Below are 16409 nucleotides of genomic sequence, written 5' to 3'. Positions count from 1 at the left end.
AAGGAACTCATTTGCTTTCCCTCAGCCCCTTTACTCTGCACCTTCCCCAGTCCATTCAGGGTGACAGCACAGGGGATCAGGGGTTTTGTCATTTTCTTAGTTTTCAAAATTTTTTTACAATTTTTTTTTTGTGTAAAAAAATTTTTTTTAACATTTTTTTTTTTTTTAACGTTTATTTATTTTTGGGACAGAGAGAGACAGAGCATGAATGGGGGAGGGGCAGAGTGAGAGGGAGACACAGAATCGGAAACAGGCTCCAGGCTCCGAGCCATCAGCCCAGAGCCTGATGCGGGGCTCGAACTCACAGACCGCGAGATCGTGACCTGGCTGAAGTCGGACGCTTAACCGACTGCGCCACCCAGGCGCCCCTTTTATTTTATTTTTGAGAGAGAAAGAGTGCGAGTGGGGGAAGGGCAGAGAGAGAGAGAACTGCAGAATACGAAGCAGGCTCCAGGCTCCGAGCTGCCAGCACAGAGCCCGATGCGGGGCTGGAACTCATGAACCGTGAGATCATGACCTGGGCCGAAGTCGGACGCTTAACCGATGGAGCCACCCAGTGCCTCAAAATTTTATTTTTTGAACGATCATACAGTAAAACTGATGTTTTTTTTTCTTTTGGCACACAGTTGTGTAAATTCTCACACGTGTAGAAATTCATGTAACCACCACCACCATGAGGATATAGAGGGGTTCCATCTGTCCTGCTACCCTTTATACTCACACCCTCAGTGGGAGGTGGGCCAGGCGAGCTACAGTCTCACTTCCTCTTGCCCCTTTAAAAAACTTTTTTTCATGTCTGTTTAGTTTTGAGAGAGAGAGAGAGCAGAGGAGGAGCAGAGAGAGAGGGAGACAAAATCTGAAGCAGGCTCCAGGCTCTGCACAGAGCCCGATGTGGGGCTTGAACCCACGAAATGCGAGATCATGACCTGAGCTGAAGTCGAAAGCTCAACCGACTGAGCCACCCAGCGCCCCCACCCCCACCGGCCCTTTAAATCCTGTTGTTCCCAGTATGACCAAAGGTTCCTGGAAGTCCAGTCCTGTCCCATACCTGTGTTTCTAGTATCACGCAAAGGGTCAAAACATCTACACCTTTATTATAGATTAGTAGAACACAAATCGAGCGATGACAGTGGCAGGAGAGGCCCCGCCATGGAGGGCCTTCCCCTGCCTGGAGCAGGACTGCACAGTGCCAGCTCTGGGCTAGGCCAGCTCGGCCGGCCCTGGCAACACAGGCATGACCTCGGCCACAGCTCAGCAGTGGAAAGGCTCTTGGGCAGGGTGCTTGCTGGGACACATGGCTGTGGCTCCTGTCACAGGACAATCTTAAAGGAGCTGAACAAGAGAAAAGTGGCTCGGGTTTTCTGCTGGAAGAGGAGGGGAGACACTAACCCCAAACTTACCCACATCTTCCCTAAGACCCTTTGGAATGGGCTGACCCACGTCTGTCCGTCCCCTTTGGAAGAGCTGCCCTGAGACGCTGAGAGGAACTGGGGCCTTCTCAGCCCGGCTGCCACCTCCCATCCCAACATCCCAGGCCCAGCTGCAGCAGGCGGGGACCCAGGGGTAACCAGAACGCAGGGGGACCGTGACCTCATACCTGGCAAAGTCTGGTGAGCGGGAGATGACGTGCTGGAACTCTGAGAGGTTGATGGTGCCATCCCGATCGATGTCGGACTCTTCCAGGATCTGGGAAAGGACAGCTTCAGGCCAAGTCCTAGCCCTCCCCTCCCGCTCCCTGGCCCGGCCCGGCCCGGCTACTCACGTTGTCAATGAGTTGTTTCATCTCTGAAGCACTAAGCTGCGTGTCCTCGCCCGGGCCCGTGAGGCAGTTCACGAGCTGGCTCAGGTCTTCTCGGTTCAGGGTTCCATCATCATCGAAGTCTATGGACAGACGCAGGAAGCCAGAAAGAATGTGGTCAGTGTGAGTTCCAAGGCTCCACAGAGACCCCCGGCTCCCGAGCAGGAACACCACCACCAGGACCATGTGGGAGCAGGCCGTGTCAGGCCAGGCTGCTCCTGGCCCTCACCGAAGATGCGGAAGGCATAGTGGGACTTGAGGTCCGGAGTCGCTGTGTCACTGAACACACTGAGGAGGTCCAGGAAGTCCTCGAAGCTCAGGCTGTCCCTCGCTGGCGATGTGGAGAAGACTCTGCAGATTCGCTCCTTGAAGGGGTTGGCCTAGGCAAGAGAGCCTTCTGTGAACACCATGGGATGTAGCCCAGGTCACACACTCCTCAAACCCTGCCAGGAACTGGAGGGAGCAGGTCACGGTACCATGAGCTTGGGCTCACGGGAGAGCATGCTCAGTGTTTTGGGACCAGCATGGAGGGTGGGAGAGCCAACTGACTGAGGAAGGGACAGGGACGGCTGTAACCGAGTCAGTTTGACCCAACAGCAGGCCTAGGGGCAGAGAAGGAAGATGAAAGCATCCTAAGCAGAGAACAAGATGGGCTGGTTACTATAAAACACGTTTACTTGAACACTCACTGTGTTATAGGCACCAGGCCGGGCCCTTTGCCTAAAAATTTTTACAGCAACCCTGTGGAGAGGCATGGCCTCTGGAATAGAGCTTCTCAAACCTTAATACAGTAACTTAACTCCTTTTATTTATTTATTATTATTTTCAGGCTTATTTATTTTGAGAGAGAGAGACAGACAGACAAAGCTAGAACAGGGGAGGGACAGAGAGAGAGAGGGAGAGAGAGAGAATCCCAAGCAGGCTCTGCACTGTCAGGACAGAGCCCGGTGCAGGGCTTGAACTCACAAATTGTGAGATGACCTGAGCCAAAATCAAGAGCGGACGCTAAACCAACTGAGCCACCCAGGCGCCCCTCAACTCCTTTTAAAGGACAAAACTTAGGGGTGCCTGGGTGGCTGAGTTGGTTAAGCGGCCAACTTCGGCCCAGGTCATGATCTCACGGTCCATGGGTTCGAGCCCCGCATCAGGTTCTGTGCTGACAGCTCAGAGCCTGGAGCCTGCTTTGGATTCTGTGACTTGCTCTCTCTCTGCACCCCCCCCCCCGCCCCCCTGCCCCGCTCATACTCTATCTGTCTCTCTCTCAAAAATGAATAAACATTAAAAAATAATAAAATTAAAAAATATAATAAAGGACAAAACTTACTTGACTCTCCAATAATATGTCCAAGAATCCCAGTTTGAAAAACACCATTCTAGTTAATTCCACTGGGTGATTTTGATAAAGCCCTTGCCCCCAGGAAATTGGGACTAAATGGAGGAAAGACCAGAATGGGGGACTAGTGACCACATGATCTCAAGACGAATAGCAGAGGCAGGGTGGGGGACTGGCACCTTGAGCTCTGGAAGGCTGAGGATCTGCTCCAAGGACACTCGTGTGTGCAGTGACTCCTCCGTGCTCCGGTGCTCCTGAGGAAGCAGCTCACAAAACCGCCTGTGGGCTCTGGCAGAAGGAGAGGAACCTGTTGGCAAACCTTCCTGTGTGTATCACGTCCCCACTCCTTGCCTTGCTACCCATTAATAAACCAGGTGACGGGGCGCCTGGGTGGCGCAGTCGGTTAAGCGTCCGACTTCAGCCAGGTCACGATCTCGCGGTCCGTGAGTTCGAGCCCCGCGTCGGGCTCTGGGCTGATGGCTCAGAGCCTGGAGCCTGTTTCCGATTCTGTGTCTCCCTCTCTCTCTGCCCCTCCCCCGTTCATGCTCTGTCTCTCTCTGTCCCAAAAATAAATAAACGTTGAAAAAAAAAATTAAAAAAAAAAAATAATAAACCAGGTGACAAGCTAAGCCACATACACAGAGCTTCTCAGCCATCAGGCATAAGCCAAAGGGAGATATGTCACAAGACTACAGGCTGGGAGTCCATTCATGCAATGGGTATTTACTGAGGGCCTACTGTGTGCCAGGCACTGTACTGGGGCTGGCTCTAGAGCTCCCAGAGGGATGGAGAGGGTGCAGAAGGAGCCAGCAGTTGGCCCTGAAAAACAGTGAGAAAAGAGTAAAGTCGAAACCTCACTTTCATTTCACTCCAGGGATCTCCAGCTCCTCAAAGCCTTCCATTTTAGCAGCTACCTAAACGATCTCTTCCTCCGCCCCCAGCTCCTTCCCACTGGGATTATTTTTGCCAAGAGAAGCCAAGGAATCGCCTCACTCAAGCGCCTTCACCACAAAAAGCTGGCACACGGCTAGGAAGGGGTTTCCAGCCCGAATTCAAATCCTCTCACTTGGAGCGTACTCTTAGGCAAGTAAACAAACTTTTCGGAAACCTGATTCATTGTCCCCGCACCTCCCTCCTGAGGATTGAATTAGGTAATATAGGCAAGCACTTCGCACAGTTGCTGGCGCACGACGAGTGCTCAGTAAGCGTTAACGGTTACTGTATATATTCAGGTCAAGTTACGAGGGGCCGGGCTCCCGCTAGGCGAAGTCCGCCGAGCCCCCGCCGGGCTGGGGCAGGAAGTTCGATAACGCAGGAGCCAGGGAGCGCAGGCCCCGGAGCGCCCAGCCCGGGCGGAGGCTCCGAGGTGGCTCTGCGGTGCGCATCGGGGCCCCCCGAGCCGGCGGGGAGGGCTCGCGGCCGGGGTGCGGGCACCTGCTCGGCCGCGGGCCCCGTCCCTCCCCCTGGGGGACCCTTTGTTAAACTCGTCTGTGGACAGAGCCCCCCGAAGTCGCCTCTAGAAGATCCGGGAGCTGAGGTTCGAGACGGCACTTACAGGAGGATCTCCTGCTTGGTCAGGAACGTCAAGTCCTGGAAAGCAAAACGGGAGGGGTTCAGCGGGCCTCCCGGAGGCCGCGCCCGCCCTACCGCCCGCCCCGGGACCCAGCCCCGGGACCCCGCTCCGCAGCGCAGGCCCGCGCGCAAACTCCCCGGGGACCGGCGTCCCGCGCACCTGGTACTCGGCCAGCAGCTCCTTGGACAGGCGACTGCCCGAGCCCCCCATCGCCGCGCCGCACGCAGAACTCCGCCAACTCGTCTCGGGGCGCCGGCAACTTTTTCACTTCCGCCCTCGGGCCGCGTCACCGCCCCGTTCCCGCGGCAACCGCTCCTGGGGCCACCGCCCCCGGGCCCGCCCCCTCCTTAAAGCGCCCAGGCGCTCCAGGCCGGGTTCAGCGGGCCCGCTTCGGGAGGTCCGCGGCTAGCTGGAGGCGGGGCCCGGAGCGGGGCCGGACGCTCTGGGGGCGGAGCCCAGCCCGTACGGCCCCGCCTCTGAAGCGGACGGGGCGTGGCCCGCCGCGCGCGGGCGTGCAGACTGCGCATGCGTTCGACACGCCACTGCCTCGCCATGGCTGGGATAGGAGCTTGCGGTGAGTGTCGCGTTGCGTCCGGTTCGGCTGCAGTCGGTGATGGCGGAGGCTTTGGGCGCGGTCCGGTAGGGGCATCAGGGAAGTACCTGGTGCCTGGATATCCGGGAAACCTCGAGAATCGCTACGTGGCCGAAGGCTGCCGGCCAAGCATCCGCTCGGCGAGGGCTTTTTCATTCAGCACGTACCACTGTGCCCTCGCCGCACGTGTTGCAGCCCGCATGCCACCTCCAGAAATCACAGAACCTTGCGGCCCACTGACGCTGTACGCAGAGTGCCGGGAGCCGTGCTTAGTGATCTTCGATTTTCACAAGGGCCCTGCAGGGTAGGTTCCCATTTTACAAATGGGGAGAACAGGTCCGGTGCCGGCGGGGGGGGGGGGGGGGTCCGTGACTTGTCTAAGCTCCATTTTGAAAGAGGTCACCCCAGTCTAAGTCTCTTTTCATGGCTCTCCATGGCCATACTGCTTACTCCAGCCGACGTGCTCTCTTCTGACCCACGTCGCTTCCAGAGGCGGTAAGGACCGAGGGTGACCTGTTTGCTCTTGTCCCCTCTCAATCTCTAGGAAAACGCTTGGCACGTAGAAAGGTTCAACGAATTGGATGCATGCATGCATGAACGAACCTACACTAGTCCAGAAGGTGAGGATTACAGGTTCCTGAGAGGAGGAGGTGGGAGTTTTCAGCTTTATTGAGGTATAATTGACACACTTGTTGGAATTCGTTCTTGACTCTCCTGATTTATTCTGCTTGCTGATCTTTGTGAAGTCTAAGCCTGATCATGTTGATTTCAGCTTAAAACTAATGATTAAAAACCAGTCTAGGACCCTCTGAAATCTGACTTCAGCCTCTGTCCCTTTCTCTTGGCTCTCAGTTCCTCTTCCGTCTTAGCCTCAGGGAAGCCTTTCCTGCTTCCCTAGACTAGGTTAGGAGTCTTATACTTACAGAATCCCCAGTGCAGTTTATGTTGACTTGGCTTACTTGTCTGTAAGCCCCGTGAAGAGCTAGGAGAATTGCGATCTACAGGATCTGAGAGGTGGCAGTTGTTGAGTAAATGTTGCTGAGTGACTTCCCCAGCACTGAATAAGGCCTTCATCTATCTGAGAGTGACTTTAGTAAGACTCACTATATCAGCGTGTGAGTCCCACCATTGTGGAAATGTTCTCTTCCAAGAAGCGGGGGCTGCAGAGCAGTGAGAAAACCAAAACCAGTCGAGGTGAGTGGAGTGTAGACCAGTCCCAACCTGATCATCCTGACAATAGGCTGGCTCTTCCTGTGCAAGAAAGGATTTTTCGGGCACCTAGGTGGCTCAGTCCATTAAGCGTCCGACTTCAATTCAGGTCATGGTCTCGCAGTCTGTGAGTTTGAGCCCTGCATTGGGCTCTGTGCTGACAGCTCAGAACCTGGAGTGCTCTTCGGATTCTGTGTCTCCCTCCATCTCTGCCCCTCTCCCACTCATGCTCTGTCTCTCTCTCTCTCTCTCTCTCTCTCTCTCTCTCTCTGTATCTCAAAAATGAATAAACGTTGAAAAAAATTAAAAAAAAAAAAAAAGGATTCATCTTTGGGTAGTAAAAGGATAGACAGGAAACAGGAAGCTGTCATAGTGTCTCCTGTACTAGACTGAGGGGAGGGAGTACTGGCTTCCAAGGCCAGTCCCTGGACTTCATGGTGAGACTATCTCTTCACAGTGAAGATGTGGAAATAGGCCCTGTGCCGTGGTGACCATCAGTGACATAGATCTCCCAGCCACCTCACTTGGTGCTAAGCCCTTCTTTGAACAGCCTTCTGATTATAATGTTGCTTCCTGGTACATTTTTATATAGAGGAGGGACTATACTGATTAGCCAATATGAACATTTTGTGCCGTTTGGCACGTTTCTCATTGTAAGTTATTAAATAGGCATTCTGAGCCTGGTTAGCATACCGTCCTGCCTTGCCTGATCAACTCTTGAAACAGTGTAAAACCTGAGTTGCTGATAATGCTTTTAACAATAGCTTCTAGGGGCGCCTGGGTGGCTCGGTTGAAAGTCCGACTTCTTGGCTCAGCTCATGATCTCATGGTTCATGAGTTCAAGCCCCACATTGGGCTTGCTACCATCAGCCTGTCAGTGAGGAACCCAGTTTGGATCCTCGTCCCCCTGTCTCTCTGCCCTTCCCCTGCTTGCACGGACATACGTGCTCTCTCTCTCTCTGTCTCTCTCAAAATATAAATTAAAAAAAAAGTAGCTTCTAGTGTTTCCTGTGAAATTATTTTTTTATTTATTTATGAGAGAGAAAGAATCTTTTTTTAAACAATTTTTTTTATATGTTTTATTTATTTTTGAGAGACAGAGCACAAGTGGGGGAGGGGCAGAGGGAGAGGGAGACACAGAATCCGAAGCAGGCTCCAGGCTCTGAGCTGTCAGCACAGAGCCCGACATGGGGCTCGAACGCACAAACCGTGAGATCATGACCTGAGCCCAAGTCAGATGCTTAACTGACTGAGCCACCCAGGCGCCCCAAGAAAGAGACAATCTTAAGCTCCACACCCAGCACAGAGCCCGATGCAGGGCTGGATCTCATGACCTTGGGATCATGACCTGAGCTGAACCACCAGGCTCCCCTTAGTTGAATTTTTTTTTTTTTTTTTTTAAGTTATGTTCAGGGGCGCCTGGGTGGCTCAGTCGGTTGGGCATCCGACTTCAGCTCAGGTCATGATCTCACAGTCCGTGCGTTCCGGCCCCACGTCGGGCTCCGTGCTGACAGCTCGGAGCCTGGAGCCTGCTTCAGATTCTGTGTCTCCCTCTGTCTCTGCCCCTCCCCTGCTCATGCTCTGTCTCTAAATTTGAAAAAAAGTAAAAAAAAATTTTAAAGTTATGTTCACAACTACTAACTCATGGATTTGAATTCCATTTTTTTGTTGTTGTGGTTGTTTTCCAGGACATTTATTTCCCTGCTTATAATACTATTTCTTTCTTCCTATTTCCCTTGGGACATTAGGTAGGATGGCCACACAAGCTTTCTCTGAGGCAGTGACATTTGATCTGAGACCTGAAAAAGCCAGCCATGTGAAGAAAATCTGGGAAAAGGGTGTTGTAGGCACGAAGCACAGAGGACACCAAGGCCCTGAGCAGGAACAAGTCCAGTAAGAGTGAAGAGCAGAGAGAGGTGTGAGGGAGAGAGGCACAGCTAAGGCTTGAGAGCCCAGAGCCCGCGGTGAGGAAATGGACTTCATTCTCAGGGCTCAAGGTCACATTCCTAGTGAATGCTAGGGCTGGAATTCAAGCACCTCGTCAGCCTGTAAAACCTAATCTCTCACCTTTGTCCCAGGATGATACCCACCTCACAGACCCGTCCAGGTCACTAGAGAAAACTTAGAACGTGCCTGGCGCAAGATAGACGTGCAGCCGGTGTCCCCTTTCTCCTGGTTTTCCTGTAAAGGTTTGATCCTGTCACACACTCACTACTAATTGATCACTCTAAATTATTCTTCTTTATTCGTCCATAATGCTTTTTGCCTACTGGTTCACTTTAGTATAAATATGACCACATGCATTTTCTATTGATTCAACTGATCAGTATATCTTTACTTGTATTTTTAGCCCTCTGGTGTCATCTTAGCCCTGGGTCCTTTGTCCTAGCCCCTGGCTTTACATGTTATTCCAGATTTGTATCTCGCCCACTCCTTACCCTTGACCTCCAGGTTTGACTGTCAGCTGTCTACACCATGTCTCGGATGCCCAGGTTCCCTCCTGGGCTCCTCCTCTTCAGTCCTCCCGTTTTCTAATCAGCCTGTGCCCACCCCCCACCCCACCATCAGCTCCACCAGCTCTGTAAATGCCACTGCAGTGTACCTTGTCCCTGAAGCTAGGTCCCTCCTGCGTCTTCCCCGTGCCTCAGTGCCCCTAGCCAGCCTGTCCGCGGGCCCTGTTGGTTGGGCCCTGCAGGCAGGGCCCACGTCCCCTGCTCCTCTCCATCTGTTGCCACCTGTGCCGGCCATTCTGCCTCTTCGCCCGCCTGGCCGTCAGAGTCGCCTCCCAAATGGTCCCCTTCCGCTTTGCTCCCCTGCAGCCACTTCCCCCACGGCATTTGGGAAAAAGGTTTATAAAGTATCAGATGGTCCTTCTGCCTAGAACCTCCCAGGGATTTCTTTTTCCATTTAGAATAAGACCCAAGCTCCTGACCGTGATGCCTAAGGCCCTACAGCTAATCTGGCCCCTGCCTTCCTCTCCAGCCTCATTCCACCACCACCTGTTGGCCATGTTCTAGTTAATAGTGGCTTCCTTTCTGCTCTTGAACAGACCAAGCACCTGCCTGACTCAGGACCTGGGACTTGCTATTTCCTTTCCTAGAATACACTCTCCTCGACTCTTCATTGCAGGGTTTTTCTCATTCTGCGTGTCTTCACTCTGCTGTCACCTCAAAGAGCTGAGCCCTGCCCTATTATTGAAGTCCGATGCCCTGATCCCACCTTTTGGTTACCGTCTCTTGTATCATGTTTTATTTCCCACAGAATACTATCACCGTGTTCATTTTGCTTGTTGTCTGACTCTACCACAGGATATAAGTTCTATGACAATAGGGACCCTTTTTACCTTATTTGCTCCTGTGTCCTCATTGCCTCATATGTAGCAGTTACTTTTTTTTTTTAGGTAGGCTTCATGCCCAGCGTGCAGCCCAACACTGGGCTTGAACTCAGGACCCTGAGATCAAGTCCTGAGCTGAGATCAAGAGTTGGACACTTAACCAGCTGAGCCGCTCAGGTGCCCCTGTAGTGGTTACTTTAAATAGTTGGATTTTGTGGCTCAGCTGAACATGGAGCAGGTGCGTGGAAGAGGTGCCCCCAGAATATCGGGAGTGGGTGTGAGGTGGCCGTTGACCCTGAATAAATGGATGAAGGAGAGAGTAAGCGAATAGTCTTAAGTATAGCTCAAATAAATAGCAAAGTATTGGATTTCTTAAATCTCTTCTGAGACTCACTTAAAATTATTTTTAATTGTGGCAAAATATGCATAAAATTTCACATCTTGACTATTTTTTTAATTTTTTTTTTTTTTTTTTTTAATTTCTATTTTTGAGAGAGAGAGACAGTGCAAGCAAGGGAGGGGCAGAGAGAGAGGGAGACAGGATCCGAAGCAGACTCTGGGCTCTGAGCTGTCAGCACAGAGCCTGATGCGGGGCTCTAACCCATGAACCCTGAGATCATGACCTGAGCCAAAGTCAGACACTCAAACGACTGAGCCCCACAGGTGCCCCGATGTCTTAACTGTTTCTAAGTGTATCGTACGGTAGTGTTAAATATGCCACATTATTGACTCTTTTCATCTTGCAACAGTGAAACTCTGTACCATTAAACAACAAAAAACTCCCTCTTCCCTCTCCCGGCCCCTGACAGCCACCATTCTACCTTCTGTCTCTCTGAATTTGACTGCTCTCAGTACTTAATATAGATGGGATCATATGGTAGTGTTCATCCTTTTTATTCCTGGCTTATTTCACTGAGCGTGATGTCCTCCAGGTTCATCCATGTTGTGACGTGTGCCAGCATTTCCTTCCTTTGTAAGACTCAATAATCCTCCACTGTGTGAATGTACCACATTTTGTTTAGCCTTTCATCTGTCAGCGGACACTTGGGTGGTTTCTGCCTTTGGCTGCTGTGAAAAATGCTGCTATGAACACAGGTGTACAAATAATCTGTTTGAGCCTCTACTTTGAGTTGTAATCTCTACACTCCATGTGGGGCTCAAACTTACAACCCCAGGATCAAGAATCACATGCTCCAGGGGCACCTGGGTGGTGTTTGACTTGGGCTCAGGTCGTGATCTCATGGTTCGTGAATTGGAGGCCCATTTAGGGTCCTTTGTCCCCCTCTCTCTCTGCCCCTCCCCCGCTCATTCTCTCTTTCAAAAATAAATTAAAACGGGGGTGCCTGGGTGGCTCAGTTGGTTGAGTGTCCGACTTGGGCTCAGGTCATGATCTTGTGGTCCATGAGTTTGAACCCCTCATCGGGCTCTGTGCTGACAGGTCAGAGCCTGGAGCCTGCTTCACATTGTGTCTCCCTCTCTCTCTCTGCCCCTCCCCTGCTCATGCGCCCTCTCTATCTCTTGCTCTCTCTCTCTCTCTCTCTCTCTCTCTCCTCTCAAATAAATAAACATTAAAGAAAAAAATTTTAATGGAAATTGTTTTAAAAAATTTAAAAAAAAAGATTTGTTATTGTGGTGGGAGGCCTGGGTGGCTCAGTTGGTTAACCTTCTGACTCTTTTTTTTTTTTTAACGTTTTTATTTATTTTTGAGACAGAGAGAGACAGAGCATGAATGGGGGAGGGGCAGAGAGAGAGGGAGACACAGAATTGGAAGCAGGCTCCAGGTTCTGAGCCATCAGCCCAGAGCCCGACGCGGGGCTCGAACTCACGGACCGCGAGATCGTAACCTGAGCTGAAGTCGGACGCCCAACCGACTGAGCCACCCAGGCGCCCCAACCTTCTGACTCTTAATTTCACCTCAGGTCATGATCTCACAGTTCATGGGTTCTAGCCTCATTTCAGGTTCTGCTATGTTTCTCTCTCTCAAAGTAATCAACTTAAAAAAAAAGAAAAAGACTTGTTATTGTGGTAACAGCATAAGATTTACCATCTTAACCATTTCTTTTTTTTTTTTTTAATTGTCAAATTGGCTAACATACAGTGTGTAAAGTGTGCTCTTGGTTTCTGGGGTAGATTTCAATTTTCTCATCTACAAAATTGAAATTCTAGACCTATTAAGCTTGACCTTTTTTTTTAAGTTTATTTATTTATTTTGAGAGAGAGAAAGAGTGCACGTGTGCATCTGTGAGAGCGGGAGAAGGGCAGAGAGAGAATCCCAAGCAGGTTCTCTGCATCAGCTCAGAGCCCTTGAACTGTGAGATCATGACCTGAGCCGCCATCAGGAGTCAGACACCTGACTGAGCCACCCTGGCGCCCCTGAACTAGACCTTTGGTGTGTGATTTTGTATGTTTTTTAATGTTTCCTTTCTGTTTCATTAATATGAAGTTTCTGGACCGGAAGAGCTGAGGAAGCCCAAACTTGAGCTGAAGCAACTCTACTGAGGTAAGCCTCCTTGTGAGGTCCTGTCTGAGCCAACAGCAGGCCCTTCTCCCGGACACCTGGGTCCACAGGGCTCCAAGGGCCGCGTGGGAGATGGGAGACAACCATGCATTTCCCCCTTGAAGAATCAACCCTGGTGCTTACGCACGTCCACACCCAAATGGCTCTCTGCGTGGCCATTTGGAATCACTACTGAAACAGTGGAAAGGCTGTTCTTATAAAAGGAGTGGTCAGCTTTGAAACCTTGGGCATTCTTATACAAAAGAATGCTGTTTCAATTTTCTGTAGGGCCCTTTGATAATGTATCAAAAGCCTGAGCCATGCACGGGCCTACTCTGACCCAGTAGTTTATTGTGATTTTATCTTAAAGGAAAATAAAAACATGTCTGGAAACAGATACACAGGATGTTCATTGCAACAGGTATGAAATTAGCAACAACCTATATGTATAATTAAGATTGGTTAAAAATCGAAGTTCATCTATATATGAAAATAAGGCTGAATGTAAATGGTGATTTTTCCCCCCAGGTGTTGGAATCAAGTGTTGTATTTTATTTTATTTTATTTTATTTTATTTTATTTTATTTTTAATTTTTTTTTTCAACGTTTATTTATTTTTGGGACAGAGAGAGACAGAGCATGAACGGGGGAGGGGCAGAGAGAGAGGGAGACACAGAATCGGAAACAGGCTCCAGGCTCTGAGCCATCAGCCCAGAGCCCGACGCGGGGCTCGAACTCCCGGACCGCAAGATCGTGACCTGGCTGAAGTCGGACGCTTAACCGACTGCGCCACCCAGGCGCCCCTCAAGTGTTGTATTTTAGCTCTGTTTGCTTCTCCACTCAAGAAAGTTGACAAGACGCTTGGGTGGCTGAGTCAGTTAACATCTGACTCTTGATCTCAGGGTCATGAGTCCAACTCCCACATTGGGACTTGAAAGAGAGAAAGAGAGGGGCACCTGGGTGGCTCAGTTGGTTAAGCCTCCTACATGGGGTCAGGTCATGAATCTCGCAGTTTGTGAGTTAGAGCCCCACGTCAGGCTCTGTGCTCAGAGCCTGGAGCCTGCTTCGGGTTCTGTGTCTCTCTCTCTCTCTTGGCCCCTCCCTTACTCACACTCTGTCTCTTTCTCTCAAAAATAAAAAACAAAAGAAACATAAAAAAAGGGGGGTGGGGAGGGAGAAAGTTTATTCAATATACGTAACTTTTAGAAAGAACATGTATATTTTAATGCAGCAAAAATGAATGCTAACGTGTAGGCGATGGAATCGTGAGTGATTTCGTGTTTTCGACATCTTTTCCCAAAGGCATCTATTAGTTTTGTAATCAGAACAAAAAGTGAAATTTCTTTGAAAATAAAAATACAATCTCTGGAGATGGGTTAGCATCATGTATCTTTCACCTCTTATGACTGTTACAGGTCAGCCCCATGGCCGTTCCACACTATTCACACGAGACTTCCTATTTGCTGCCTCCAAACAGTAAGGACTGGGAAGGGCATGGCATTCCTGACTTTGTCTACGGGCAGGAGGAGCTGGTGCTGGAAGGGATTCAGTGGCCGAGGGACGCGCCCGGCCTCCCAGAGGACGCCGTACCACCGTCTCGCTTCGACTCTGTGCTCTGCTCCGCCTGGAGGCAGCGGATGGAGCTGGGGCTGTTCCGCTACCGCCTGGGGGAGCTGCAGACCCAAACCCTCCCCGGTGCCGTGGGTTTTGTGGCTCAGCTGAACGTGGAGCGAGGTGCGCAGAGGAGGCGCCCCCAGAGCATCAGTAGTGTGAAGCAGGCGTTTGACCCTGCACTGTTTAACTTCAACAAGATCCGGCCAGGAGAAGTCCTCTTCCGTCTGCTCCGGGAGCCCGATCTGCCAGGCGCTCTCCAGCAAGAGGACATCCTCGTAATGATCAATGTCAGCCCCTTGGAGTGGGGCCACGTGCTGCTGGTGCCCGAGCCCACCCGTGGGCTCCCCCAGCGCCTGCTGCCCGGTGCGCTGCGGGCCGGGGTCGAGGCTGTGCTGCTGAGCTCACACCCAGGCTTCCGCGTCGGCTTCAACAGCCTGGGTGGCTTGGCCTCAGTGAACCACCTCCACCTGCACGGGTATTACCTGGCCCACAGACTGCCTGTGGAGGGAGCACCGAGCGAGCCCCTGGACCCCGGGGGGCATCTGCACCTCCTCCAGGCCGTCCCAGCGCCCGCCTTCCTCTTTTACACTAGCGGGCCGGGGCCTGACTTGGAAGCCTTGATAGGCAGGGTATGTCGGGCCACCGACTATCTGACTGACCGCGAGATCGCCCATAATTTGTTTGTGACCCGGGGGGCCCCACCTGGAAAGACATCACCCTCCTCGGCTCTCACGGGGGTCCGAGTGATTCTGTGGGCCCGGAAGTCCAGTTTTGGGGTAAAGGAAGGCGAGGCGTTCAATGTCGCCCTCTGTGAGCTGGCCGGGCACCTCCCTGTCAAGACGTCCCAGGATTTCAGCAGTCTGACAGAGGCGGCTGCTCTGGCCCTCATTCAAGACTGTCTGCTGCCCCCCGCCCAGGCAGAAGAGGTCCAGGCAGCGCTAGTGGCCTTGATAGCCCAGGACGAGCAGTAATCCTTCCGGAAGTATTTATTTTTTACCCGGTCTAAGTCCCTTTCCAGAGAGCCGTCCACAGGGTCCACAGGGGTCGTTTGGGCATTTCTGTGACTGCCTTCTTACCTGTCTCAGCCTAAGGGGACGGGTAAAGAATTGACAAGTGGCCTCTTTAAAGAGAAGAAACGTTAGAATAAATCGAACAAATGAGCCTCCGTGCATGTATCTGCTTCTCACCTTCCGTCTCGGACAAGCCTCAGGGATGTCAAACCTGTCACTGAGAAGGGAGTATGCGCAAGAGTTCCGTACTCCTGACTTTGTATCTGGACTTTTCCCTTCGGATCACGTCTTGGCAGCGTGATAGTTCATGTGCCTCTGGCACTGTGCCCCCGTTTCCTCTGCTCTCGCCTCTGCTTATTCTCCCGTCGCCCACCCCCCACTGGTTATCATTTCTTCATCCCTCCCGTCTGTTCGGCCCTGCTTACAGCACCTTCCCCTCCCAGGCCACCCTTGAATTTTCCTCCAGCCCTCAGCCCTGAGTTGAATATTCCTCATCTACATCATAAGTTGTCCTCACAACTTGAGTACCGCCATTTAACACTTAACAGATGAGGAGCTGGAGGCTGACAGGTTTTGCAGCTTGCCCAAGGCCAGACAGCTCTCAAGTACTGGAGTGGGGACTGTAGCATGGGCGGTCAGGTGTCAGAAGCTCGGGTTGTGCCCTTGTGACTGCCTCTCTAGGCAACTGCTCCCTTAATGGTGTCGTCCTTAGCAGTTGCCAGGCCAGGCGCTGAGCTGAGGTTCCCGTCCCTGGATAGTTGGCTTCCCCTGTTCAGGCCTGTATGAAGCTTTTATGTAGAACTTTAGGTGTTTTATATCCCAAAGGATGTTATAAAGTCTCATTGAGATAAGGCAGAATATGTACAAGTAAAAGTTCGTAAGAAGAACAGTTTAGGGGCGCCTAGGGGACTCAGTTAAGCGTCTGACTTCAGCTCAAGTCATGATCTCGCAGTTCGTGAGTTCGAGCCCCGCGTAGAGCTATGTGCTGACAGCTGGGAGCCTAGACCCTGCTTCAGATTTTGTGTCTCCCACTCTCCCTCCCCTGCTCATTCTCTCTCTCTCTCAAAAATAAACATTAAAAAAAATTTTTTTAGGGGCGCCTGGGTGGCCCGGTTGGTTAAGCATCTGACTTCAGCTCAGGTCATGATCTCACAGTTTGTGAGATTGAGCCACACATCGGGCTGTCTGTTGTCAGCACAGAGCACCTTTCGGGTCCTCTGTCCCCCCACCTCTCTCTGCCTCTCCCCTGCTCACTCGCTGTCTCTAAATAAATAAATACATATTTTTTTAATTTTGTGAAAGAACCGTTTAACATTTAAATTGAAATATTACATGTTTAACATTTGAATTCCTACAGAATTTGGGTCGGCTTCCTCTTTTTAGCACCTTGCCGTAATTTTAGCTTATGCTTCTTTCTGCAAGCCTTTGCCTGTGCAAACTCCAAGAGCG

At 51.4% G+C, this 16409-nt stretch overlaps 2 protein-coding genes across 10 annotated transcripts; one reads left to right on the top strand and one right to left on the bottom strand.

Moving 5' to 3' along the window:
* Positions 1-1074: 1074 nt before the first annotated feature.
* Positions 1075-5061, bottom strand: CIB1 (calcium and integrin binding 1). Its single transcript, XM_047862978.1, has 7 exons — positions 4864-5061; positions 4687-4721; positions 3311-3419; positions 2028-2178; positions 1763-1881; positions 1598-1686; positions 1075-1332 (listed from the first exon to the last, which is right to left on the bottom strand). The coding sequence occupies exons 1-7, from the start codon at positions 4912-4914 to the stop codon at positions 1311-1313; spliced, it is 576 nt and encodes a 191-aa protein (XP_047718934.1). The 5' UTR covers positions 4915-5061; the 3' UTR covers positions 1075-1310.
* Positions 5062-5119: 58 nt separating this feature from the next.
* On the top strand, positions 5120-15111 carry GDPGP1 (GDP-D-glucose phosphorylase 1). 9 transcript variants are annotated; one of them, XM_047862976.1, is made up of 5 exons: positions 5120-5278; positions 5841-5916; positions 9906-10077; positions 12283-12339; positions 13752-15111. In XM_047862976.1, the coding sequence occupies exon 5, from the start codon at positions 13761-13763 to the stop codon at positions 14919-14921; it is 1161 nt and encodes a 386-aa protein (XP_047718932.1). In that variant the 5' UTR covers positions 5120-5278; positions 5841-5916; positions 9906-10077; positions 12283-12339; positions 13752-13760; the 3' UTR covers positions 14922-15111. The 9 variants fall into 9 exon arrangements, with proteins under 9 accessions (XP_047718932.1, XP_047718929.1, XP_047718928.1 ...); XM_047862973.1 differs by having other exon boundaries at positions 5841-5970; XM_047862972.1 differs by having other exon boundaries at positions 5120-5600.
* Positions 15112-16409: the final 1298 nt, after the last annotated feature.

The sequence above is a fragment of the Prionailurus viverrinus genome, chromosome B3, assembly GCF_022837055.1.
Source record: "Prionailurus viverrinus isolate Anna chromosome B3, UM_Priviv_1.0, whole genome shotgun sequence".
NCBI classification, from domain to species: domain Eukaryota; kingdom Metazoa; phylum Chordata; class Mammalia; order Carnivora; family Felidae; genus Prionailurus; species Prionailurus viverrinus.
Note: the sequence above shows the minus strand (reverse complement) of the source record. Positions and strands in the feature narration are given on the sequence as shown.